Below are 27,966 nucleotides of genomic sequence, written 5' to 3' on the forward strand. Positions count from 1 at the left end.
TCCTAACAACATGGGAAATTTGTCTTTTCCTATGTATTTCAATTCAATTCAATTCATTAGATTTGTATGCCGCCCCTCTCCGAAGACTCGGGGCGGCTCACAACAATAATAAAAACAGTATAACAATGGAACAAATCTAATAATAAAATTATATTAAAAAACCCCAACAATTTAAAAACCATACAGCACATACATACTAAACATAAAATATAAGAAAGCCTGGGGGAGATGTCTTAATTCCCCCATGCCTGGCGATATAGGTGGGTCTTGAGTAACTTGCGAAAGACAAGGAGGGTGGGGGCCGTTCTAATCTCCGGGGGAAGTTGATTCCAGAGGGCCGGGGCCGCCACAGAGAAGGCTCTTCCCCTGGGGCCTGCCAAATGACATTGTTTGGTCGACAGGACCCGGAGAAGGCCAACTCTGTGGGACCTTATCGGCCGCTGGGTTTCTTGCGGTAGAAGGCGGTTACGGAGGTATTCTGGTCCAATGCCATGAGAGGCTTTAAAGGTCATTACCAACACTTTCAATTGTGACCGGTATGGTCTTAGGTGACCCCAAAGGGCCCCCGACTCCAAGGTTGAGAATCACTGAGTAAGGACATCTTGGCTTTAACGGACAAAATCAAGACTACGTATACATTTTTTCAACTTATTACAGTCATAGACCAGAGACCAGAGTGTTTGGTCTGGACTACCTATAAAGCAACAGAGCGAACTCCAGGCCAAAATGTAGAATCTCAACGACATCTATACTTCTCCAAAAGGAGAAGAGTTTCGTCCAAAATTACAATAGCTCAGTTGAAACGAACCCTATATTTCCATTGTTTTCAGTGGGTTTTTGCAGAGTAACTTCCTTGTGGTGCATTGTTTATGGCCTATGGAGGACTTCAACTGGCATTCTAGGAAATGATGCTCAGAATCTATTGCTTGAAACAAACATTTCACTTTGCCTCTAGGCTGCTTCTGGGAAGCCTGCCAGGCAATTGGTTTCAAAGGGCCCCCTTTCCCCCTTTCTACTTTCCAATCTTCTTTCCCCCCGTCCATTGTTACCCATTTTAGCAAGTTTTACAAATTCGAAAAGCTATATATGTTATATTTTCTGCGCTGTACTAGTTCTTACTGACATTTAAATTAAAATGCCCAAATTAATATTTCTATTCTAGAGTTTCAAGTAAGACCATAATGAATGCAGTGAGTAATTATTTCACCAAGGTTGTTACAACCTGCAAGCCAATATTTAGCACTATCACTATGCAAATATAACTAAAAGGTTGAGGTATTCATTGATTTCTAACTGTACATATTAATGCATTAAATTTGTTTACTGTGAATATTTTTTTTTCAATTTTAGAGCCTGCTTATTATGTCTCACCTCTTCTCTTTGCCATTAATGGTGTCCATTTGCTTTTGGTGGTTTAAAAGTCAATACTGTTTTTTAATCTTTTATACTGAATAAAGTGATTTTACAATTTATTATTTATTATTTATTTATTATTTGGATTTGTATGCCGCCCCTCTCCGAAGACTCGGGGCGGCTCACAACAAATAGTACAAATCATAAATAATCCACTCAATTAAAATATTAAAGCTTTAAAAACCCCATGTACTAACAGACACACACACAATCATACCATATATAAATTAAACATGCCCAGGGGGAGATGTTTCAATTCCCCCATGCCTGACGGCAAAGGTGGGTTTTAAGGAGTTTACGGAAGGCAGGAAGAGTAGGGGCAGTTCTAATCTCCGGGGGGAGTTGGTTCCAGAGGGCCGGTGCCACCACAGAGAAGGCTCTTCCCCTGGGGCCCGCCAACCGACATTGTTTAGTTGACGGGACCCGGAGAAGGCCCACTCTGTGGGACCTAATCGGTCGCTGGGATTCGTGCGGCAGGAGGCGGTCTCGGAGATATTCTGGTCCAATGCCATGAAGGGCTTTAAAGGTCATAACCAACACTTTGAATTGTGACCGGAAACTGATCGGAAGCCAATGCAGACTGCGGAGTGATGGTGAAACATGGGCATACCTAGGTAAGCCCATGACTGCTCTCGCAGCTGCATTCTGCACGATCTGAAGTTTCCGAACACTTTTCAGAGGTAGCCCCATGTAGAGAGCATTACAGTAATCGAACCTCGAGGTGATGAGGGCATGAGTGACTGTGAGCAGTGAGTCCCGGTCCAGATAGGGCCGCAACTGGTGCACCAGGCGAACCTGGGCGAACGCCCCCCTCGCCACAGCTGAGAGATGTTGTTCTAATGTGAGCTGTGGATCGAGGAGGACGCCCAAGTTGCGGACCCTCTCTGAGGGGGTCAATAATTCCCCCCCCAGGGTAATGGACGGACAGATGGAATTGTCCTTGGGAGGCAAAACCCACAGCCACTCCGTCTTATCCGGGTTGAGTTTGAGTCTGTTGACACCCATCCAGGCCCCAACAGCCTCCAGGCACCGGCACATCACTTCCACCGCTTCGTTGACAATCTTTTTACTGTAGAAGTATTCTTTTATATTTTGCAATACAAAATTATTACAAGTTGTTTTAAGGTCCTCTTCTGGGTTTTCTAGATTGTGAACATACATACATTCCCATCACGCTGCTCCCTTTCAAGGTAAGAAGGTGCAGAAGAGGTGTAACACTATAATCTTTTTTTTAATTAATATTTCTATTGATTTTTATAATATAAAATACACACACAACATATAACATATAACATGTGCTCAGTGATTGTGACCACCACCAGACAATCAATCATACCCCACCACCAGTTGGGGGTATTTCTTGTATAAATCATTTAAACCCAAGAGTGAAATATTTCTTTACATATTATAGAGTGATTCCAACTTGTTTCTTATATGCTTGGTCTCGGATCCTACTCGCCATATATCGTCTTACCTTGTCCCAATGTAACACTATAATCAAAGTAAAAGTATCATGTACCCAAAAGGATAAGCTTATGCCAACCAATTTTCCCCTTATGTACGGTGATTTGAAAATTAATTGTCCCCAAATTCATCTCTGGATGGTCCATTACATTTATTATAATGACATGCAACTATCATTAAAAATTCCTACTTTCAGATATTATCCATAGTAACTTTTTTTGTGTGCCTTTGAGTCAGTTTCAGACTCCTGCTAGGACCAATCTCTACCATTTTCTTGGCAAGGTTTTAAAAGTGGTTTGGCATTGTCTCCTTTTTAGGGCTGAGAATATGTAACTCTGTCCAAGGTCACCTTGCTGATTTTGGTTTAAGTGGGACTTGAAATCAGAGTCTCTTGGTTTCTAGCCTGCAATCTTAACTACATACTATACCAAACTTGACTCTCCAAAGCAATCTAATATCAATTCGTGCTTTCTGTCATATCAGTTCTTAGAATATATAATCCCTCATAGAGTGACAAAGAATCGACCAGCTCTATTCAGTCGCAAAGTGGTGTTTTTCAAATAAAACATTTCTCTAACTCAGAGGTCCACCAACCTGAGGTCCATGAAAAAAATTTGGTGGTCCATAGAGAAATCTTGGCCCTGACACCGAATATGGCCAAGAGCAATTACTCCAGCCTGTGAGCAGGAATGCAAGGTTGCACCGCCCAAACTCACCCGGCACATACGGCAGCCCCCACTCTTAAGGCCGAGCGCAAACCTCATCTTGAGTATAGCGGTGTGAGCCACATGAACTGGAACAGGAAACTAAGACCAAGAACTTGCCATGCTCAGCGGAACGGCTGCCTGGTGGTGGTGGGGAGGTTTAGCCACCTTTCGGGCCTACATCTCTCCTTTTGCAAGGCCTCTGGGTGGGAGGCCTGAGAGAAAGCGCCTACTAGATTGGCCCCCTGCAAACTCTCATCTCTCAGGGAGCCTGGACAAAGGTTCCCACATCGCTTCAGCGAATGCTCCTTGAGAGATGAGAGTTTGCAGGGGTCCAAGCTAGTGTCCGCAATGGACAGCAAACTCCGGCTGCTCCCCGGACCGGACACCATTCCTGAATTCTGCAAGAGAGGAGAGGAGGGGAGGGGAAGGGAAAGAAAAGGATGGAAAGAAGGAAGAGAAAGGAAAGGAAAATAAAAAAGGTAAGGAAAGAGAAGGAAAGGGAAAAAAAGGAAAGGAAGAAGAGAAAGGAAAGGAAAATAAAGAAGGAAAGGAAAGAGAAGAGAAGGAAAGGAAAGAAGGAAAGGAGGAAGAAGAGACAAGGAAAGGGGGGAAGTGAGAGGAGAGGAGAGAGGAGAGGGACTATAGCTACAGCTCTGGAATATGGGACTAACTTTCCCAACAACAGAAGCAAACTACTGTGAAATAAACTTCAATTATTTTATTTTATTTTATTTTATTTTATTTTATTTCATTCATTCATTCATTCATTCATTCATTTATTTATTGGATTTGTATGCCGCCCGTCTCCATAGACTCAGGGCGGCTCACAACAACAATAAAAAAAATTCAAGACAAATCTAATAATTTAAAAACATTTTAAAAAGCCCTGTTATTAAAGCAGACATACACACAAACATACCATACATGAATTGTATAGGCCCAGGGAAGATGTCTCAATTCCCCCGTGCCTGACGGCAGAGGTGGGTTTTAAAGACTTTACGAAAGGCAAGGAGGGTGGGGGCAGTTCTAATCTCCGGGGGGAGCTGGTTCCAGAGGGTCGGGGGCCGCCACAGAGAAGGCTCTTCCCCTGGGTCCCGCCAAACGACATTGTTTAGTCGACAGGACCCGGAGAAGGCCAACTCTGTGGGACCTAATTGGTCGCTGGGATTTGTGCGGCAGAAGGCGGTCCTGGAGATATTCTGGTCCAATGCCATGAAGGGCTTTAGAGGTGATAACCAACACTTTGAATTGTGACCGGAAACTGATCGGCAACCAATGCAGACTGCGGAGTGTTGGTGTAACATGGGCATACCTAGGAAAGTCCATGATTGCTCTCGCAGCTGCATTCTGCACGATCTGAAGTTTCCGAACACTTTTCAAAGGTAGCCCCATGTAGAGAGCATTATTTTGTAATAACTGAATATTTTTCGTAATAATTACACTAACTTTAATAAATTTGTTACAATTAGAACAACCTTTAAAGATTTTGTTATGATTAAATAAGCATTTTGTTATGATTACATAAGCATGTATTTAATTATATTAAATAGCTGCATTTCATACTAATAAAACAACATATTAGCCTCACTGAAGCTGAGAATACAAAACACAACCTTTGGAGTTTGAAACACCTCATCAATGTTATTTTCAAAAGCACAAGAAAGCAAAGACAAGAAAGACGGAATATATGCCATGTGCTAATGTGGAAATAAATGTGTAAAATGTCAAGAGACAGAGGTGACACTGGCTACATTAAAGAGCCATTGTGGCGAAATAGTTAGGGTTAACTCATGTATATACCATCCAATATTACAGAAAACATATATAAATATATATTATCATTTATTCAAGAATCCCCCTCTTCATCCATTCTTTTCTTAACCTCCCCCAGTCTGTTATTTATTTATTTATTTATTTATTTATTTATTTACTTACTTACTTACTTACTTACTTACTTACTTACCTACCTACCTACCTACCTACCTACCTACTTATTTATTTATTAGATTTCTATGCCACCCTTCTCGAGACGACTCAGGGCGGCATACAACATTAAATATAATTATACAAGAAATCTAAATAATTATAAAAATATTAAAAAATTATAAATATTTACTAAAAAATTATTCTTTCTCGGGTTCCCCTCTTTCTTACTTCAACTCCTCCTCCAACCTACTAACTCCTTCATTCCCTACCTCTCCCTCCTTCTCTTTCCTCCCTTTCTATTCCCTCTCTCCCCCCCCCCTTAAGCCTTTCCAGGATATCTCCCCTCTCATATTAGCAGGCTGGTATTATACGGTCAAGTTTAAGGAATATGCCTGACTCTCACCCCCATCCCCAAAAAAGAGAATTCTTGTTATTTATAACATTTGAAACATTAGATAAATCTTTTATACTAACCATATACTAAGTCTACGGAGAGGGGCGGCATACAAATCTAATAAATAATAAATAAGCCTTTCCAGGATATCTCCCCTCTCATATTAGCAGGCTGGTATTATACGGTCAAGTTTAAGGAATATGCCTGACTCTCACCCCCCATCCCCAAAAAAGAGAATTCTTGTTATTTATAACATTTGAAACATTAGATAAATCTTTTATACTAAGCATATACTAAGTCTACGGAGAGGGGCGGCATACAAATCTAATAAATAATAAATAATAATAATACAGTATAACACTCAAGAGAAAAAAACCCACATCCAGTAAAAAAAAATCTAGTTTTGTCATCTAGATTCACTATCTAATTGATGTACAGTAATCCAACATCTTCCTAAAAACTTCCAGTGTTGGCGAATTCACAACTTCTGGAGCCAATTTGTTCTCCTGATTAATTGCTCTGTCAGGAAATATTTCCTTAATTCTAAATTGCTTCCTTCCTTGTTTAGTCACCCATTGCTTCTTGTCCTGCCCTCAGGTGCTTTGGAGACTAGCCCGACTCCCTCTTCTTTGTGGCAACCCCTGAGATATTGGAACACTGCTATCATGTCTCCCCTGGAGACATGACATACCCAGTTCTTGCAGCCATTCTTCATACGTTTTAGCCTCCTAATCCAGTCCTCTAATTATCTGTCTGTCTGTCTGTCCGTCCGTCCGTCCGTCCGTCCATCCATCCATCCACCCGCCCAGTCAATTACGAATTGGTAGTACAGTATACAAAGAAATTGCACTGTTTATATACATGGTATTGGTACTAATAAGAGAGAAACATAGGACAGGGATGGTAGACATGCTCCTTACTGACCTCTAAGGAATGGAGTGAGGGCAACAATGGACGGTCTGAGGCTAAAGTTTTGTGGGTTTGGTGATGAAACAACAGTCTGGTCGTGAGTTCCATGCATTTCCAACTCGGTTGCTGAAGTCACATTTTCTGCAGTCGAGTTTGGAGCAGTTTACTTTGAGTTTGCATCTGTTATGTCCTCGTGTATTGTTGTGGTTGAAGCTGAAGTAGTCATTGTTGTTGTTCTCTGCACTTAGTCTCAACTTTCTTATTGCATTAAACTCTCCAGGCGACCCTCTAAAACCGGTCTATGAAATAAACAGGACGTTTACACGTAAGAAGAAGCCGGGTCAGGCAGTTAATTGCTGCCAAAGTCCCACTTTGCAGGATACTACTACAGCTATATCCCCAATTACCGGCAAGCCTCAATATAAAAGCAAGCAGCCGCGCAGCTGCACCCTTGTTAAGACTGCGCCGGCGGGTGGCTTGAGACCTCCGTTTGCTCGAGGGCTACAAAGATTTGGAGGGAGCGCATTCGCGTTTGCTCCGGCGGTAAAGGCGGGAAAGGGGCAGGCCTCAAAAAGGAGACCCATTGCTCCCGACTGCTGCTTTGGAAAGCCATGGAGACGAGGCGAAGCGACGAGGGATACTGGCAGGATAATGGGAGCAGCCCGCGAGGAGGAGGAGAAGGAGAAGACCCCGGGGTGGGAGATATCGGGGTGAGCCGAAGGAAAGAGGATTCTTGGGGGTCCTCCGGCCCTTTTTTCACGGCTGGGCGCCACCCTCGCAGCTCGAGGCGTTTAGATAAAGTCGCGAGGGAAGAATGGCGGCTTTAATGCTGACCAGTTCTGCTTCGACTAAAATGGAGGCCCACTAAAAGTGCTTTGGAAAATGGGTAGCGCTTCGTGTCAGGCTTCCATGCCGATATACAAGTCGCTGGTTGGCCTTGAAGCGGTGTTTTTTTTGGGTGGTGGTGGTGGTGGTGGTGGCCCGAATCTGGTTTTAATTAATTAAATTAATTATTTTTAATCCCTTTCTAAGAGGTCTGTAAGGGGCGTGCATAAGTGCACCATTGTGCCTACCGTCCCTGTCCTACTGTTCTATTGTCTTCTATCATTACTTTTCTAATGTTTTGTTTATACAAATTACCATCCTATAGTTGTTTGACAAATACATAAATAAATAAAAATAAAATAGATTTATCTCGAGGCACATCATTAAAACGTCGCTACAGAGCACTGCACATCAAGACAACTAGACACAATAGTTTTTTCCCTCTGAACGCCATCATTCTGCTAAACAAATAATTCCCTCAACGCTGTCAAACTATTTACTAGGTCTGCACTACTATTACTACTAGTTTGTTCTCATCATTCCTATCACCCATCTCCCACTTACGTCGGTATGACTGTAACTTGTTGCTAGATTTCTATTAATATTGATTGTTTCTTCATTGCTTATTTGACCCCATGACAATCATTAAGTATTGTACCTCGTGATTCTTGACAAATGTATCTTATGTACACTTCGAGCATATGCACCAAGATAAATTCCTTGTGTGTCCAATCACATTTGGTCAATAAAGAATTCTGTCTGTCTGTCTGTCTGTCTACCTACCTACCTACCTACCGGAAACTTCTAGGATTGAATCCTGGGACCTTCTGATGTTTTGCCCTCCCTTCTTTGTTATAAATTTTTTTAATCTGACTATCTCACACCAAATATCTATTAGGCCAGTAAAATTGGTTTCATGGACCAATGCAGAATGCATGGGTTTTCACATATTAAAATGTGTAGAGTTTTCCCAAATACTGCAGTAATACTGTAGTACTAATTCATAACCAAAATTTTCAGTCCATAGTCCATAGTGCCTGGACTCTGCCTCCTAAGCAAAATCTGAACTAATGACATGAAGGCTAATATATGAATTATTGGACAATATTTCTCCTTCCTTCACCCAAATTCAAGTGAATGTGCTTTATATCAAAATATGTAAAACTATTTCAACTTTCTGGTTATGCTTCTTGATAATTTAAATAAGTAGTTTTGTTGTAATTTGCTATTTAAGCCAAATGCAAAATATATAGTATAACAGTGATAAAATTTTACATGATTGGCTCAATAAGTAAAATAGGTTTAATTATCATTAATTGGAAATTAAATTAATATCAGTTTAACAAACATTGAAAGTCTGTTTCTTCAAGCAAAGGGGTTATAAACCTCAATCCTGGTTCAAGAAAACAGGGTTTATATAGTAATAAAATTGGTATCTGCATTGTATTCTGATTTTTTTTGTACCTTTAAACAGCTTGTCCAAAGTTAAACATTTAGCAAATATTTTATTAAGTTCATTTTATTGGTAAGTTCATTAAAGGCTAACAGTCATGCAACACTCAGGATGGATTTTGTTTTGGAAAAGAGATGATTATTATGCTTATCATATTCTTATGTTCATTATTCCAAGTCTTACCAGTGGTTGGCTCACCGTATGCAGAATATTACTGATGACAGGGGAGTGTTGAAAGAAATAATCCGAGATGGCTTTGGTGAGACAGTCCCTCCCGATTCATCAGTATTAGGTAAAGTAGTTGCACTGATTTCTTGTGGTTTTAGGGTCTATCAAATTTTGGTATTGTTTGAGGTCTATTCAATATTGGTAATGTATTGTATGCATTTTTCCTTATTTAATTAAAAGCTGGAGAAGGAAAATTGAAACATCAGAATTTTAACTAACAAATGAATCATGTTTTAAAGCTAATATTTGTACCATATGTTCTGAAAAATTAGGCAAATTACTAATTATATTCTTATGCTTCTAAGAGATTCTTTAGAAGCATAAGAATATGCTTCTTATGCTTCTACGGTGCTTTAGAGTCAAATGTTTAAAAAATGCCAGAATTTTCACATAGCATCTGTATAACAGTACAGGTAAGCTAATAATTTTAAAGTATATGTGCCATTGTAGAGAACATTTAGGGGGGGAGGTTAATTTATCAAATATGTTTGAGAAAGTGTTGGGCAGCAAGCTGACTGAAATAGTATAAGATAACAAGCAAAATTGAAGTGTGACTTTACAGCATGCAGCACAGATTTTTCATTGCTCAGCAGGAATGTGGGAAGAAAAGTTTATTGAATTAATGTAAGTGTATAATAAAGCTAATGCACTTCATTATGGACTAGTTTGCTGGAACAGGGAATTGCAGTTGGTTATTGAATGTGATAACAATATATTTATTTATTTATTAGATTTCTATGCCGCCCCTCTCCGTAGACTCGGGGCGGCTCACAACAATAACAATAACAATGTAAAAAACAAATCTAATAATTTAAAAAACACTAAAAACCCCATTATTAAAAGCAAACACACACACAAACATTCCATGTATAAACTGTATAGGCCCGGGGGAGATGTGTCAGTTCCCCCATGCCTGACGGCAGAGATGGGTCTTAAGAACTTTACGAAAGGCAAGGAGGGTGGGGGCAGTTCTAATCTCCGGGGGGAGTAGGTTCCAGAGAGTCGGGGCCGCCACAGAGAAGGCTCTTCTCCTGGGTCCCGCTAAACGACATTGTTTAGTCGACGGGACCCGGAGAAGGCCAACTCTGTGGGACCTAACCAGTCGCTGGGATTCGTGCGGCAGAAGGCGGTCCCGGAGGTATTCTGGTCTGATGTCATGAAGGGCTTTATAGGTCATAACCAACACTTTGAATTGTGACCGGAAACTGATCGGCAACCAATGCAGACTGTGGAGTGTTGGTGCAACATGGGCATACCTAGGGAAGCCCATGATTGCTCTCGCAGCTGCATTCTGCACGATGTGAAGTTTCCGAACACTTTTCAAAGGAAGCCCCATGTAGAGAGCATTACAGTAGTCGAACCTCGAGGTGATGAGGGCATGAGTGACTGTGAGCAGTGAGTCCCGGTCCAGATAGGGCTGCAACTGGTACACCAGGTGAACCTGGGCAAACACCCCCCTCGCCACAGCTGAAAGATGTTTCTCTAATGTGAGCTGTGGATCGAGGAGGACGCCCAAGTTGTGGACCCTCTCTGAGGGGGTCGATAATTCCCCCCCCCAGGGTTATGGACGGACAGATGGAATTGTCCCTGGGAGGCAGGACCCACAGCCACTCCGTCTTATCCGGGTTGAGTTTGAGTCTGTTGACACCCATCCAGACCCCAACAGCCTCCAGGCACCGGCACATCACTTCCACTGCTTCGTTGACTGGACAAGTTAACCATCCAGGAATAAAATAATGCTTAGTAAATGCTTTCATGTTGAGTAGAAAGTAGGCAAAGATACATTCTTAATTGTTTACAGATTTGTAGATACAGTATATAAGAATGCTTGTGATAATGCTGCATTATCTGGGACCAACAATGATCTTCAGCAAACATTACATGGCATGAGGAATGAAGAGTGTGGATCTGAAAAATAATGCATCGAAGAATTCTGTTTGAGAGCCAGTTTGGTGAGGCAGTTAAAGTACTAGCCTAGAAATCAGTCCTGCCTTAGACAATGAAAAACAACTGAGTTACTTGGGACAGTCACTCTCTCTCAGCCTAATCCATCTCATAGGGTTGTTGGGAGGAAAATAGGAGGAAGTATTTGCTCTTTTGACTTCTTACTTATAAAGTTATAAAAGAATGATAAATAATTAAAATAATATACAGTAATTGTACTTGACAAGGAAAGCTGAATGAGTATTTCATTTCATACAGTCTATGATCCCAAAACTATAATAAATCTATGACCAAAGAAAACCTATAATAAAATATGAACTAGTATCCCTTGGTAAAATGTTTAATAAAGGAGGAAAAGTAGATGAATAATTTTACAAATGCTTTTAGGATGGTACTAATTAGTGAATAGTCCATTAGGACGAATGTATGTATAGAATAAAGTAAAAATGACAGTATATAGATGTTTCTGCTTTTATGCATATGTGAAATAAGCATGCAAAGAAACAAAAGATGATCGCAATGGAAATGGAATACATATAGAATGTGTATAGAAAAAGCTGCAGATGTGAGGTTAAGAATAAATGGGTACTGAATGAATGTGAATGAAATACAAAACAGAATAGCAGGTACTTTGAAATTGTTTGATCATATAAATAGAATCAAAGAGGTTGAAATTACAAAACATATAAAGAAAGGGGAAGATCAAGAAAGTTGTGGTTGGATGGAGTTGATGAGATTAACAAAAAAGGGTGTCAGGTTTAAAGAACAAGATATTGTATATGAAGTGTGTGTGGATATGGTAGAAACAAGATGGTTTGCAAGAATATAAAGTTTTGGAGAATTATAATGTGTGTTAATATAAAAGGCATCCCCCCCTTTTATGTCTTTAAGTGCTTTGTCTTTGTTTTAATATTTCTGCATTTTGCATAACATCATATTCTGTATTCCAAAAGGAAAAAGTGTAACAGATAATGTGTTCTTTGATTAAGGAATGTAATACAATGCCAAGCATCAACAAACTTAAAAGAAAACAGCAAAACTATTCCTAAGTACATTTATGCTGATGAAATTAATATATTCAGTGTTTCTTAGTGAAATTTATTTTGTGTTCTCTGATTATGATTTTTTCAGTGAAATTTTCAGGTTATTTAGAACACACGGACAGACCTTTTGACACAAACTGGTTCAAGAAAAACTCCAGATTGATGAAACTTGGTGAAGGTGAGTGAAAGAAACATGACGTAGTGGATATAAATATAATTATAGTTTTGTTGTTTCTTAATTGCTTATTTGACCCCTATGTCAATCATTAAGTGTTGTATCTCATGATTCTTGACAAATATATATTTTCTTTTATGTACACTGAGAGCATATGCGCCAAAGACATATTCCTTGTGTGTCCAATCACACTTGGCCAATAAAGAATTCTAGTTTGAATTTAAATAGTAAAAGCTTACATGGATATCTGATCTAATACATTATAACTCTATTCTCAGTGTGATTTCCATTAACATGTCTTGAATTATTTCCTGTTAACACTGAATAAACTAGTTTGTTCAATATCTATTTTGCTTTTGTTTATTTTTATACCAGTATCTGCTATCTTGTATATGTTTTGATAAATAAATAAATAAATAACAATAGTTTGCCACATGTTCTTTTGCCATCTCTGTATTTTCTGCATGATTCTCCTTTTGCAACCAGTTCAAAACAAACAATATTACGGTACGGAAATTCTGGAAATAAGGATTTTCTGTTTTGCTTTCCTAGATATTACTCTAAGGGGTTTGGAAGTTGGATTACTCACGATGAGAAAAGGAGAGTTGGCAAGATTTATCTTCATGCCAAAATATGCTTTTGGAACTTTGGGTTGTCCTCCTTTGATTCCCCCCAATTCCACAGTCTTGTTTGAAGTTGAGCTTGTGGACTTTTTGGACTCGGCAGAATCAGATAGGTTCTTTGACCTGCCTCCTGTGAGTTATCAAATTTATATCTAATAGTCGGTATTAGTACCATTCCATTGCATCTTCTGAAATTAGAGATTTTGAACTATAATCGGTATAGCAGTGATCCTTGGAAACTATTTTTACAAGTAAGCTGCTCAGCGTCACTTCAAAACATAAGATGGACCGCATATAAATTAAATTAAATAGAAATGTTACCTCTGAGGAGCTATTGAAGTGACAGGTTGCTCTCTGCCATGACTATAGAAAAAGTGAAAGCATTAGAATTGAAGATAGCAGTTCGAGGGTCACAATAGTTAAAGACAACACAGCTTTTCTGACCTATTAATAAAAATCAACTGCCTTGTTTTCTTTTCATGCATACTTAGGGCTTTCTTGCTTGATCTTAAGTTCTTTCCATATTGTTTATAAAGAAAAAATGTTGATTTTGATAACAGAAAGAAAAATGAGCCAAACAAAATCATCCCCTATTTCTAGCCAGGATACAAAAATGCCATTGGTCTTTCATACATAATGTCAAATCTTGTCTTTCTTCTTTTCCATTTAGCTATGTGGAGTGTAGGTGGAGGCTAACAGATTAATGGGAAATATATAATAAATGACAGATAATCCTTAAGCTTTGCTGCTGCTATTGGGTGATCAAACTCTTCAGTTTATGGAACTGCCCCAAATGGACATTTACAGTTACTCCTTGGGTTACAAATACTCATTCAGTGACCATTCAAATTACAGTAGCACAAAACGAGGAGGAGTCATGGCCAGGCCTTGAAGTTTCAGCCTTCATGGCATTGCATGATGGCAATTGAAGCACTTGGCATCCAACTTGTTATTACAAAGGTTGCAGTGTTGCACAGTCACATTATCCCTATTTTTAACCTTCCCTGCTGGCTTCACATAAAGTCGAGGAGGAAGCCAGCAAGAACTTGCAAGTTCTTCTTGATTTTTTCTCCCAAGGAGCTCCCAGATGGTAGGAGGATGTCATACTCTGTAGCACTCACCCCCATACTGGCCTGTTTGCCTTCAATGCAGTTTCAGTGTTTGCTCCTATGCCCATGGTCACATGAAGTCCTCACTTAAGAATCCACATGTTCCTTGTTGAAAGACGGGAGTGGTAGCGATTGCCAAGATGGTTCTCACTAAGCAATGCTGTCATATGACATCTATGACTGCATGCTTAGTAAGGAGGGGGAAGCAAGTGATTTCTGTAGGCCATCTACTTTTCCTTTCCCTTCACTCCTTCACAGCACATTGATTGGATAAGAGATTTCAAGAAAGTAAGCTGTATGCTCCTGTACACATCAAGAGCAATGCAGTCTTAAGTTATTTAGGGCTTTAAAGCAGTGTTTCCCAACCTTTTTTGAGCCGCGGCACATTATTCATATTTTCAAAATCCTGGGGAACACTGAACGGGGGGGCGGGGGGGGGGCGGGGGGGCTAAAGAAAAGTTTGGACAAAAAAAATATCTCTTCCTCCATTTCACTCTATCTCTCCCTCCCTCTTTCCTTTCTATCTATTTTCTTTCTATCTCTCCCTCCCTCTTTCCTCCTTCCCTCTTTCCTTTCTATCTCTCCCTCCCTCTTTCCTTTCTATCCTTCTCTCCGTCCCTCAGCGGCGGCAAAGAAGAAGGAAGGCAGGCTGCAGAGGGCACCGAGGACAAGAGCGCTCGCTCGCTCCCTCGCCCTCTGACTTCCCTCCCTCGCTGCTGAAGGGACGAGCGCGGGCATGAGCGCGCGCGCGGGCCCATTGCAAGAAGTTTTTGTTTTTTGTTTTTTTCCTTCCCCCGGCTCACGGGAGAGAGAGAGAGAGAAAGAAAGAAACAGCGCAGCCAGGGAAAGCGGCCTCGAGCCGTGTGCGAACTGCAGGATGCGGCAAAGGACTCCTTGCCAACCAAAAAGGGGGTGGGGGGTGGTGAAGGCAAAGCCTGGGAGGCGGGGAAGGGAAGAGTGGGAGACCCCCAGACAGAACGGGCTGAGGGGAAGGAAAGACGGAAGGAGGGAGGGATTGAGAAGCGAAGCCAGGGAGGGCTGAGAGAAAAGGGGAGCGGCGCGCACGAGAGGGGGGGCGGGCATTCCCGAAACGGACGGAGAAAGCTCTCTCTCGCAGCGAAAGCGCTCCCAGCCAGGGGGCTGCGAGAGAGGGCATTCTCCGTCCGTTTCGGGAAAGCCTGCCCCGGCACCCGCAGCGCCCCGCCCAGCTGGAGCTTCCCTAGGAGCTCCGCGGCACACCTGGCTGTGTCTCGCAGCACACTAGTGTGCCCCGGCACACCGGTTGGGAAACGCTGCTTTAAAGAACTAATATATAGGTTTCCAGCATAACAATTTTAGCTTAAACTTATAACTATTGGGATTAGTTTCTCTAACTAGATTGTTGTTTTTCTGCATAGGGGCAACAGGATAGATTTCCACTGGAGAAAATTATAAAAGTAGCAGAAACAGAACGTGAATTTGGCAATTATCTCTTCCGTCAGACACGCTTCACAGATGCCAAGGAGAGGTACAAGCGGGTAGGTAGCATTCATGGAATAGGGAAATGAATCACAAACTATGTCTAGAAATTTAAAATTGTATCCTGCACAACAATTAAGCCTATGGCAATCCTAGGCTGCATCAACACAGGGATAGCATCAAGACCACAAGAAGTGATAGTACTGTTCTATGCAGCACAAATGAGGCCACATTTGGGATACTGCATTCTGGTTGTCATGATACAAAAAAGATATAGAAGACTCTAGGAAGAGTGCAGAGAATATCAATAAAGATGTGAAAGAGTCTAGAGTAGGTCTGTCAAACTCATGGCCCGTCACATGCGGGCCATGCCCACGCCTGTTTTAGCAACGGGAGAAAGTCATATGACACTCCTTGTCTAGAGGCTAAACCGTATGATGAAACAGTTAAGGGTGGTTACAAACAGTAAGAACAATTAAATGGTGAAACAACTTGCCTCCCAAAGATGAGTTCTCCTTTGCTGAAGGTCTTCAAAAAAAGATTGGGCAGCAATTTAGGGGCAAGAAGCGGGGTTGAGTGGTATAGTTAAGATGGTTAAAGAAAGCTCTAGTTCTTTAAAAAAAAATTTTTTTTAAAAATAAAACTTTATTGAATTTTCATAAAAAGACAAACATAACATACATACATACATATAACAACTATTTGGGGTTACAATTACCCCACTTGTTTTTGAAGTCTCACTAGTACAGAAAAAAGGGTTCACTCTTAACTTATAAGATTAGTATAGTAAATCAGATATAAAGAAAAAAAATGTTATTATATCCTTATTTTGTGTAGAATTAACAAAATAGAACTATTTTTAATATCCATACATACTTTCAAATCATCTAGTTCTAGTGTAGAAGCCCACTGGGTGATTGGACCATTCATTCTTTCTCAGCCCAACCAACCTGATGCAGTGGTTGTGAGAAAAAATATTGGGAACCCCCTTGGGCTCCTTAATAGAAGGTAAAATAAAATCATTAATAAAAATACATAAATATATATTTGAATTGTCTCTCAAGTCGGCATCCATGCTGCCCAACACATAGGGCGGTCAGTACATTTGTCAACAAGAGCATTTCCAGCAATTCTCTTCTCTCTGATGTAAGCTTATAGTTTTATTTCTACTCGCCAGGCCTCTAGAGTACTCAATCGTATATGTGCCAAGGAGACTGAACAAGACAAAGTTGATACTGCCAGGCTTCTGGTCTTCCTGAACTTATCTTTTGTTTGCTTGAAGTTGGAACGTCCAGACCGAGCCCTCGCCTATGGCGAAAAAGCCTTAGAGCTAGATAAAAAGAATGCTAAAGCTCTCTTCAGATGTGGCCAGGTACAGAGGGTGTTCCTCCACCATTTTGTATACCTTGCAGAATTTTGAACTGTTTTTTTTTTAAATTAAGTCAGGCTAGCTTTGCTTCCTGCTAAGAAATTGTTAGGGCAAATTTGGTTAATGTAAACCATAAACTAAGCCTATAATTTGCAAATAAGGTATTAAAATGCTTCAGCTTCTTCCATCATCATCTTACAGTAATTATTTGGTGTTTGGACTATAAAGACCACTGAAATTGGTACAACAATCCTCATTTTAGCTCTGAAAGTGAAAATAGGTTGTCCCAGGTTTATTCATCATGAGATGCTTAGGCAGTGTCCACAAATGCCATCAATATATTCATTCATTCATTCATTCATTCATTCATTCATTCATTCATTCATTCATTCATTCAATTTTTATGCCGCCCTTCTCCTTAGACTCAGGGCGGCTTACAACATGTTAGCAATAGCGCTTCTTAACAGAGCCAGCCTATTGCCCCCACAATCCAGGTCCTCATTTTACCCACCTTGGAAGGATGGAAGGCTGAGTCAACCTTGAGCCGGTGATGAAATTTGAACCGCTGACTTACAGATCTACAGTCAGCTTCAGTGACCTGCAGCACAGCACTCTACCTCTATGAAGGGATTTAAAGTAAATAATTTTAATAGTAAAATACTTTCATGGAGAATCTACAGTACTATAATGTACTTTATTTACATTCTCATACGTGATGTCTAATTCTGTTTTGCTTTTCTTATATAGAAATCTCAGAATGGAAATTATGTTAGTATCTTTGCTTTTCTGTTTCAAATATAGTTAACATCTGTTGACAGGAAGCCAAACAAAAGTAATTAAGCGATTATTTAAATTACATATCATTATAATCCATAATTAAACCACAAACCATGGTTTACTAACCACAATAGATTTTACATTTACACAATGTTAAAGCCATCTTTTAAAATGGGTACTAATATGGAGACCATGGATGCTAAATGACTGTGGATCTGTGGTTTGCTTGTAAATATATCCTATTTCACATAAATGGTTCGAAGAAAGTTTTATAGGCTATAGGGGGTTGGATGAATTAATCTCACCAATTTGACTGTGACAGATTGTTTCATTGTGTCTGGCTATGTACTGTTTTATGATAAGTTCCCCCTCCCCACACTGCCTAGCTGTCATTCTTTGTGTCTGCAACATGCTCTCAAAGCTGATGTGAATAACAGTCCTAAAGTGTCCATGTTATGAATTTATTGTACGCAAGACTGCTTGTTTACAATCAATAAGGCAAAATTGCAAATAATTCCAGCTTGCTATGTGAACCTTTATTTTTATTTTATTTATTCTTTGTCCAATATACAATACATATGAAAGAGAATAGACATTAAGTAATATATATAAAGATAGAAAGTAAGAAAGAAGAGAAGTAGAAGGGAAGGAGAGAAAATATATGATAAGGAAAGACAATTGGACAGGGGACGATAGGCACATCAGTGCACTTATGTACGCCCCTTACTGGCCTCTTAGGAACCTGGAGAGGTCAATCGTGGAGAGTCTTAGGGAGAAATGTTTGGGGCTGGGGGCTGACACCACTGAGTCCGGCAATGAGTTCCACGCTTCGACAACTCGATTGTTAAAGTCATATTTTTTACAGTCAAGTTTGGAGCGGTTAATATTAAGTTTGAATCTGTTGCGTGGTCTTGTGTTGTTGCTGTGAAGCTGAAGTAGTCGTTAAAGAAAATAATTCACCAATTCTCTTAGGAGAACTCAGTTCAATACTCTTCAAGAGAAGTTATCAAACTGCAATTGCAACTTATGTGCAGTCTGTATTCTTAATTTCCAGGCATGCCTTCACCTGACAGAGTATGAGAGAGCCCGAGAGTTTCTGGTCAAAGCTCAGAAAGAACAGCCCTTCAACCAAGATATTAACAATGAATTGAAAAAGTTGGCCAGGTGATAGAGCACTTTCCCGACTGCTATATTTTTTGTAACAAATTAGCTGAATTGGATACTCATTTATTTATTTATTTATTTTATTGGATTTGTATGCCGCCCCTCTCCGTAGACTCGGGGCGGCTAACAACAGTAATAAAAAACAGCATGTAAATCCAATACTAAAACAACGAAAAATCCTTATTGTAAAACCAAACATACATACAAACAAACAAACATACCATGCATAAATTGTAAAGGCCTAGGGGGAAAGAATATCTCAGTTCCCCCATGCCTGACAGCAGAGGTGGGTTTTAAGGAGCTTACGAAATGCGAGGAGGGTGGGGGCAATTCTAATCTCCGGGGGGAGTTGGTTCCAGAGGGCCGGGGCACCACAGAGAAGGCTCTTCCCCTGGGCCCTGCCAAACAACATTGTTTTGTTGATGGGACCCGGAGAAGGTCCACTCTGTGGGACCTAACCGGTCGCTGGGATTTGTGCGGCAGTAATGGCTCAAATTTATTCCTTGTAGCTGTTCAATCCTCAATATTCTTCTAATGATTAAACTATATTGGACTGAATGAGTATTACAAATAGGGAGAAATAGCATTAGTTTCCTACAAAGTACAGGAAACTTACAATCATAAGTGAACCTGTAGTTACAGTCATAAGTTGTGGCAGTTGTTAAACAAGTCACCAGGACCGATTTTATGGCCTTTTTGTAGCGGTTTGTGAAGCAAACCCTTTTTTACCAATGAACAACCAAAAAAAAAGCTAAAAAATTATAATCCCACACCAGCCCCTAAAAATGACGATAAATGTGAGCCAGTTACTTAGCACCTAAAATGCAATCATGTGACTGCAGAGTGATGTGTGGCCATCAGAACTTTGAATCCAGGTCATAAGTTGCTCTGGGGAGATCCATAATCACTTCATTTAGTGACCAGTTGTTAAACGAGGACTACTTTGTAGGTTAAATCTGTTGAGATGATGAAGCCTATTGAAACATTGATTAAATACCAGTTAAAAATCTATTTCAGTTGTCTAAAGCTTAGAAACACTGTTTTTAGGATATGAGAAAGTTTCCCCATTCTTTTGATGCTCCCTGTTTATTTCTTTAGATCAGGGGTCCCCAAATTTGGCAACTTGAAGATTTGTGGATTTCAACTTCCAGAATTCTTGGAGTTGAAATCCATAAGTCTTCAAGTTGCCAAGTTTGAAGATCATCTTTAGATGATTTCCCTCTCTGTTCTGTACTAAGTGCAGGTTCACTTGCTTTTTTCCCCGCATAACATACAGGAGTGGGTTCCCAATTTACCTTGCTACTGATTTGTTCCTTCCTTCCTGCACCCCCATGGGCATGCCTTGTGGACGTGTGCATGCGCAGTAATGGGGGAAAAAAGCCCCCCCCAAAAAGTAATGAAGTAATGAAAAATAATGGGGGAAAAAGCCAAAAAAAGTTGGCTACTGCATGCACAGTGCCAGAACTCAGCTTCTGCGCATGTTCAGAAGGAAATAAAAAAAATTAAACCACACCCCCCCCATAAAAAAAATGATGGCAGCATCCTTGGATCGGCACTGATTGATCCAGTTTGGTGACATCATCATGATATTACCAGCGGGTTGCTGCCGGTTCGAGCAAACTGGGAAGAACCCATCCCTGAGTCTGCGGAGAGGGACAGCATACCAAATCAAATCAAATAAACAAACAAACAAACAAACAAACAAACAAACAAATAAATAAATAAATAAATAAATAAAATGTCCAAATAGAGACAGACTAAAATCCATTTTCCCCTAATGCTAGACAGGACACTTCAATTTTAACTCTCCTAACCTTTCAACAGAATGCTAGAAGGAGAATTTCACTGGCTCTTTCAGCTAAAAGCATTTGCAAACCTATTCACCAGAGAACAGGCATGGTCCTTGGTTGGCTCTTGACACAACTGGCTTCTTTGTTTAGCAAATATTTTGCTTCTGCTTTACAAATGTTGAGTGTCTTCTTGAATTTCATGCTTAAAGGGCCATTTATCAAGTGATCATTTCATTGGCCACTGGAAATGTATTAATTTAAATGACGCACAACTTATTCATCTCTTAAATTATTAAAATTAACTTTAATTGAAATAAACAATAAAATAAATATAAACGTTAACAATAACAGATACTAAAATTCATTAAATGATTTTCGCTATATTCAGCTGGAAGTAGCTGTTGTGACTCCTGATGAGTATTGCACTATACTCAGTCTGATCTTAAGGCTCATTAAACTAAGTGCAAAACCTGACAAGTTGCAGTTCTTGATGTTATTAGCCGCACTCACAGAGTTCTCTAGTTCCAGAGTAAACAGTTTCATGTTTAGACTGTTTCAAAATGTCTGCTTTTAAATAAAATGTTGATGGCACTCCAGCGCTGAAACCATTTGCTTTAACTTGCAGCTGTTACGGAGATTACATGGCGAGAGAGAAAGAGATGTGCTGTAAGATGTTTGCCCCCACTGAAGTCTCATTCATCAAAAGCAGACCTGGAAGGTAATAAGATTGCTTGGAGAGTTGGAGGTATTGTTCTTTATGTGATTCTGGGTTGTACCTTGAAGTCTTACTCTCCTATGCATACACACATCTGTTTATGCATGACAGTTGCATAGATCAGACAGTGTCTTGCTCCTTGACAAGAGCTTGCCATTCATTTACTCTGCATCTACTCAACTAACTAAACAATGTCGTTTGGCGGGACCCAGGGGAAAAGTCTTCTCTGTGGCGGCCCCGACCCTATGGAACCAACTCCCCCCAGATATCAGAGTTGCCCCCACCCTCCTTGCCTTTTGTAAGCTCTTAAAAACCCACCTCTGTTGTCAGGCATGGGGGAATTGAAATATTCCCTTCCCCTAGGCTTATAAAATTTGCGGAGTCTGCGGAGAGGGGCGGCATACAAATCCAATAAATAAATAAATAAAATAAATAAAATTTATGTATGGTATGACTGTATGTATGACTGATTTCTTAAATTGGGGTTTTTAGATTTTTTTTAATATTAGATTTGTTTACGTTGTCTTTTTACTATTGTTAGCCGCCCCGAGTCTGCGGAGAGGGGCGGCATACAAATCAAATAAATAAACAAATAAACAATCAAACATACAAATAAATAAATAAATAAATAAATAAATAAATAACTAGGCATAAATTTTGCTTTGCTATCAAATCCCCATCCCACCCAGCTGCCATTCTATTTAAATGACTGAAGTGTTAATCACCCCTAAATGAAAGTCCAATGGTGTTTTCATTTTTTATAGTTTCTTCAAATATCTGGGATAATTGGCAGCTGTACATTCTTGCTGGGTAGGAATTTCGCCATGGCCATTTCCATAGTTTGCTAAAACATCACCAAGAAGGCTTTAAGAGTTGTTAATCTAATCCTACGTAGCTTCCGCTCTGGCAATCTCACACTACTTACCAGAGCTTACAAAACTTTCGCCAGACCCATCCTAGAATATAGCTCATCTGTTTGGAACCCATAATGCATTTCTGACATTAATGCCCTCGAAAATGTCCAGAAATACTTCACCAGAAGAGCTCTTCACTCCTCTACCCGTAACAGAACACCCTATGAAACTAGACTTACAATCCTGGGTCTAGAAAGCTTAGATCTAAGACGCCTCAAACATGATCTAAGTATTGCCCACAAGATCATATGTTGCAACATCCTGCCTGTCAAAGACTACTTCAGCTTCAACCACAACAACACAAGAGCCTACAACAGATACAAGCTTAATATTAACCGCTCCAAACTTGACTGTAAAAAATACGACTTTAGTAATCGAGTTGTCGAAGCGTGGAATTCACTACCGGACTCTGCAGTATCATCCCCTAACCCCCAACACTTTACCCTTAGACTATCCACGGTTGACCTCACCAAGTTCCTAAGAGGTCAGTAAGGGGCGTACGTAAGTGCACCAGAGTGCCTATCGTCCCCTGTCCTATTGTCTCTCATATATCTTCTCTTCTATACCTATATCTTTTTCTGCTATTCTCTCATAGTTATATTTCGCTCCTTTATTTTTTCCTCTATTCCCCCTTTAATACATTCTATTTGATTATATCCTCTATAACCCACCTTGTGTATTATTGTGTATTGGACAAAACAAACAAACAAATAAATAAAAAACTAAATCCCACTATAGACTAAGCATGTAGACCAGGTTAGGCATACTGGTCAGTCAATGATCTTAGTTTGAAATTTTTGATTACTGTTTATGGCAGTTTAAGCAATAGTTCTAACACCTAAATTCTCTGTTTGGAATTTGATAGTGAAAGTAGTTTTGGAGAGAAAGCAAGATAGTGTCAATCTTTTTAATTTAGAGGTTTGTTGTCTAAGTAAAATAATGTTTTACATTTGAGCTTGACTCCTACGGTAGTAATTTTGTGGAAACCGGCTCATCCGTATCCTGGAGATCCTTTTTGATTGTGCAGTTGTTGAGTGGGAATTAAAAAGATGAATTGATCAAATGATTCTCAGAAGGCTTTCTTCCATGCTGTTTTCTTTTTAATCAGTTCAATGTAAAGAAGGCTTTAAATTTGAACCATTCAAATGAAATGACAAGATATCAATTTTGAAATTCAACTTCATTTAAAAGTGCCAGCGCACAAACACTCTGGAGGAAATGAAAATTGGAGGAAGGTCATACATTGCAGCTTTTTTTCCCTATTGAAAAAAAACCCAGAAACCAGAAGTTCATTTTCGGGTGCACACATACCCCCTGGTCAGCACCTCTTCCGGGTTGTGGCCCTTAACAGTCCTGACAAGCGCAGTGCTGAAAAGGTTTGCCATCACTGAACTATACTATTCATTGTTTGATTGTCTCCTCTCACCCAATTCCTTGTTTTTCCTTCAAAATAAAAATATAATTAAATCTTCAATGCAATGGTGTAAATCCATAGAGTCTTGGTAACTTACTAATTTACAAAATTCTAAAACATGATTGTTATAAAATATCATTTTTACAGTTTGACAATAAAATAAATTCACCGAGATTAAGTTATTATATGTTGGTAATTTCAGAATCTGGCTGTGCAGAAGAAAGCTGAACAGAAGGAAAACCATTTTATCTATGATGTACATCTTTTTTTTTTAAATACATGGAAGAGCTATGCGTCATTTGAAATATTCAAAACAATATGAACTACATGGTTTTATTTGCATTTTTCTTATTGGTGACATTACATTGAAAAGAAGGCTCCCTATAAAAGGAACTCTGTCTCCACATACTGATAACTGGTTACTTAGAGAAAAAAATATTTTTCCTATCATTTCCTGCCCTAAAGGATTAGGTTCCTTAAGAGGATGTAAGTTTGAAAACATTATGATTTACGATTGTTTGAGAATGCTCTTAAAGTGTGATATTCATGAGTTAGAAAAATAAATATATCTTGAGAGAAAGTACCAGCGTGTTTGGGGTCTATTCATTACCTACATTTTTTGGTGCAAAGCATTGCAATACAAAGGCTCTTATTTTTCCCTTACAAAAACAATATAAGGGTTTTTGCCTAGGGCTGTGATAGCATCTGTGCCAGAGGTGGCACACAGAACCCTCTCTGGGCACGCATGCCATCACTAGCTGCTCTCTTCCGGGTTTCGTCGCATGCATGTGTACCGGCAAGAGACCAGCTGGCCATTGCACATGTGCACGACGGAACCTGGAAAAGAGCAGCTGGCCGGTGGACATGCATGCCAGACCAGCTAGCCAGCACACATGCATGCTACAGAACCTGGAAAAGCAGCTGGCCGCCACGCATATGCGCACCGGCCAGCTGCTCTCTTCTGGGTTCCAGAGTTTGCACGTACACACGTGAGCAGTCTAGTTTCAGCACTCGGTGCTAAAAAGGTTAACCATCACTGACCTAGGTCTTGAAATGGTATGTAGTATAATCATTAACAGTTGCTATTCTACGATGCTATTTATCATTGTTTTCATGAAGCTGTCTAAAATGGGGCATGTTAGAAATATAATGCATAAATAAAATTTAATCATATATAATATCACATTTTTTTCTATATATTCAAGCTTGATGGCTGACATGAACTCATACATTAGCCTTGGTGGCGGTTTGAATGCAGTATTGCAAGCTAATTAGCAATAACATTTATACTTATATACCGCTTAATGCTTTTACAGCCATCTCTAAGTGGTTTACAGAATCAGCATGTTTGTTTGTTTGTTTGTTTGTTTGATTGATTGATTGATTGATTGATTGATTTTTATGCCGCCCTTCTCCATAGGCTCAGGGGGGCTTGCAACATGTTTGCAACAGCACTTTTTAACAGAGCCAGCATATTGCCCCCAACAGTCTGGGTCCTTATTTTACCCACCTTGGAAGGATGGAAGGCTGTGTCAACCTTGAGATGGTGGTGAGATTTGAACTGCTGAACTACAGTTAGCAGTTCACTGAAGTAGCCTGCAGTTTAGCAGTTTGAATCTCACCGGCTGAAGGTTGATTCAGCCTGCCATCCTTCCAAGGTCAATAAAATGAGGACCCAGATTGTTGGGGGCAATATGCTGACTCTGGAAACCGCTTAGAGAGGGCTGTAAAGCACTATGGAACAGTATATAAGTACTATTCCTATTGATGTTGTTACTATATACAGTACTAGTATTCTGTGGTGTTGCACTGGCAAAATGCAATCATTTTAAAATGTACTTTAAAAAGAACAGTGGATGAGCATTAAATATAGATACTTTGCTTTAAACAGAATTGTGGGCATATAGTAGTAAAAGCAGTGTGAAAATTAGTGGCAGCAGGTGGCAGCAAATCTCTTCCTAATTTGGTTTTACAATTATAATTTATCTTTGCTCTAATATATATTCTCAAATGTATTTACTTCCACACAAACGGGCTAAAATGCAGCAAAATATTGAAGATATTGTTTTTGTACTGAAATACACTATACTGAGTATATTTGTATTTGTGAATATATCATTTAAACAAGCTTGACTTAATTTGATTATTTAATGGCTTATTTTGAAGAACTACTTTCTAGAGAATGCTGGACGGCATCACAATTAGTAAGCTGATATGGGACTGAAATCCTCTCTGTACTTTAGAAAGGATTGATAGAAGAATGAAGGAAGAACATTCATGATGAAAATACTGTATTATTCTTGGGACTATTAGAATTTCTTTCCATTTTATATATTTAGTTCAGAATGTCTGAGGACTAAAATCTTAAATTTATCATCCCTAAAATACTTCGGTATGATGCCGTAATATTGTGTCACCCTAATCATGTAGTTTCTCAGCTCCCTATCTGTTCAGTCTATCCAGCTCAAAGAATATTGTTTACTTTGAAATGTTTAAATCATGCTTTAATCCTCAACCCAATCAACATGAATTCAATTCTGTTTTATTCCTGCATGGAAGTTGCTTCATTAAAATTACATTTGTAACTTTTACAGAACAAATACCACATTTTCTCTAGGTGAATTTATAGGGTTGATCATGTATAAACTTTTTTGAATGTCTGAAGCTAAGTTTGGGAAATTTAGATAGATTAGAAGGGTGTGATGGCTCATCAGTTAAAGACACAGAGCTTGTCAACTGGAAAGCTGACAGCTTGGGTTTGGGATCCAAGCACTGAGTGACAAGAGTGAGCGCCCGTTACTTGCCCCAACTCCTGCCAACTTAGCAGTTCAAAAGCATGCAAATGCGAGTAGATAAATAGGTACCACTTCGGTGGAAAGGTAACAGCGTTCTGTGTACCTCAGCATATAGTCATACTGGCCACATGACCACAGACAACACTGGTTCCCTCAACTCTCTCAGAAACAGAGATGAGCATCGCTCCCGAGAGCCAGACATGACTAGACAGGGGAAACCCTTTTATTTTTTAAGGAAAGATTAAAAAAAGTACTTCACTCAGTTCAGTTAACTGAACTGAGGAATTGACCACCCGAAAATACATCCTGAAGAAACCAGTAGAGTCAATCTTAGAACAGCTTCATTAAACTTTGTGAGCTTAAGAACTGGTGATAATTATTGATTTATTTTCTATCCTGCCTTTATTTTCATAAATTACTCAAGATGGTGGAACATATCCAATGCACTTTTCTTCTATGAGGGTCGCCCAGAAAGTAATGCACCACATTTTTTTTCTTCAACAATTATTTATTGAACACAATGAAACTTACACACAAGAAAGAATGATGTTTCTTCCACACTCTCTATTTTCCCACATAATCTCTATCCCATTCTATGGCCTTCCTCCAGTGAGACACAAGGGTGTGTATGCCCTGTCGGTGCCACTCCTTGTTCTGGTCACAAACCCTTGGAGCTCTGCCGAACCGTCTTCTAATGGCTTCACCCTCTGTGCCCAGTGACTAACTGTACTTCTGTTAACTGCAGATTCTCCATAAACTACACAAATGTTTGTGAATGTTCCCAACAGTTTCTTTCTCCACAGTGTTAAATTCAGATGACATGCTGCTTGTAACTTACAGATGCCATTTTGAAATACTGCTGCAGCTACGCTATGTCTAAAGAAATGCAAAATTTACATGAACTCCTGATAATTCAAATAATGTATATCTAAAGTTTTGCATTCGTACCATTACTGTAGGCTGAGAAAAAAAATGTGGTGCATTCCTTTCTGGGAGACTCTCGTATCTTCTCTACAACAATAATTCTAAAAAAATTGAGAGAAAGCAAATACAGTGATACCTTGTCTTACAAATTGAATTGGTTCTGGGTTGAGGTTCTTAAGGTGAAAAGTTTGTAAGATGAAACAATGTTTCCCATAGGAATCAATGGAAAAGCGATTAATGCATGCAACCCCAAAATTCACCCCTTTTGCCAGACGAAGCGCCCGTTTTTGCGCTGCTGGGATTCCCCAGAGGTTCCCCTCCATAGGAAACCCCACCTCCGGACTTCCGTGTTTTTGCGATGCTGCAGGGGAATCCCAGCAGGGGAATCCCAGCATCGCAAAAATGAGCACTTTGCTGGCAACGGAAGTCCGAA

At 39.7% G+C, this 27,966-nt stretch overlaps 1 protein-coding gene across 1 annotated transcript; it reads left to right on the plus strand.

The window, feature by feature from the left end:
* Positions 1-7,252: 7,252 nt before the first annotated feature.
* FKBP6 (FKBP prolyl isomerase family member 6 (inactive)) lies at positions 7,253-24,397 on the plus strand. Its single transcript, XM_070742113.1, is given in 10 exon segments — positions 7,253-7,523; positions 9,269-9,383; positions 12,395-12,484; positions 13,034-13,236; positions 15,611-15,730; positions 16,849-17,043; positions 18,872-18,981; positions 21,397-21,451; positions 21,453-21,489; positions 24,017-24,397. Coding segments are annotated over 10 exon segments (1,050 nt in total). The 5' UTR covers positions 7,253-7,424; the 3' UTR covers positions 24,043-24,397.
* Positions 24,398-27,966: the final 3,569 nt, after the last annotated feature.

This window comes from Erythrolamprus reginae, chromosome 1, assembly GCF_031021105.1.
Source record: "Erythrolamprus reginae isolate rEryReg1 chromosome 1, rEryReg1.hap1, whole genome shotgun sequence".
NCBI lineage: Eukaryota > Metazoa > Chordata > Lepidosauria > Squamata > Dipsadidae > Erythrolamprus > Erythrolamprus reginae.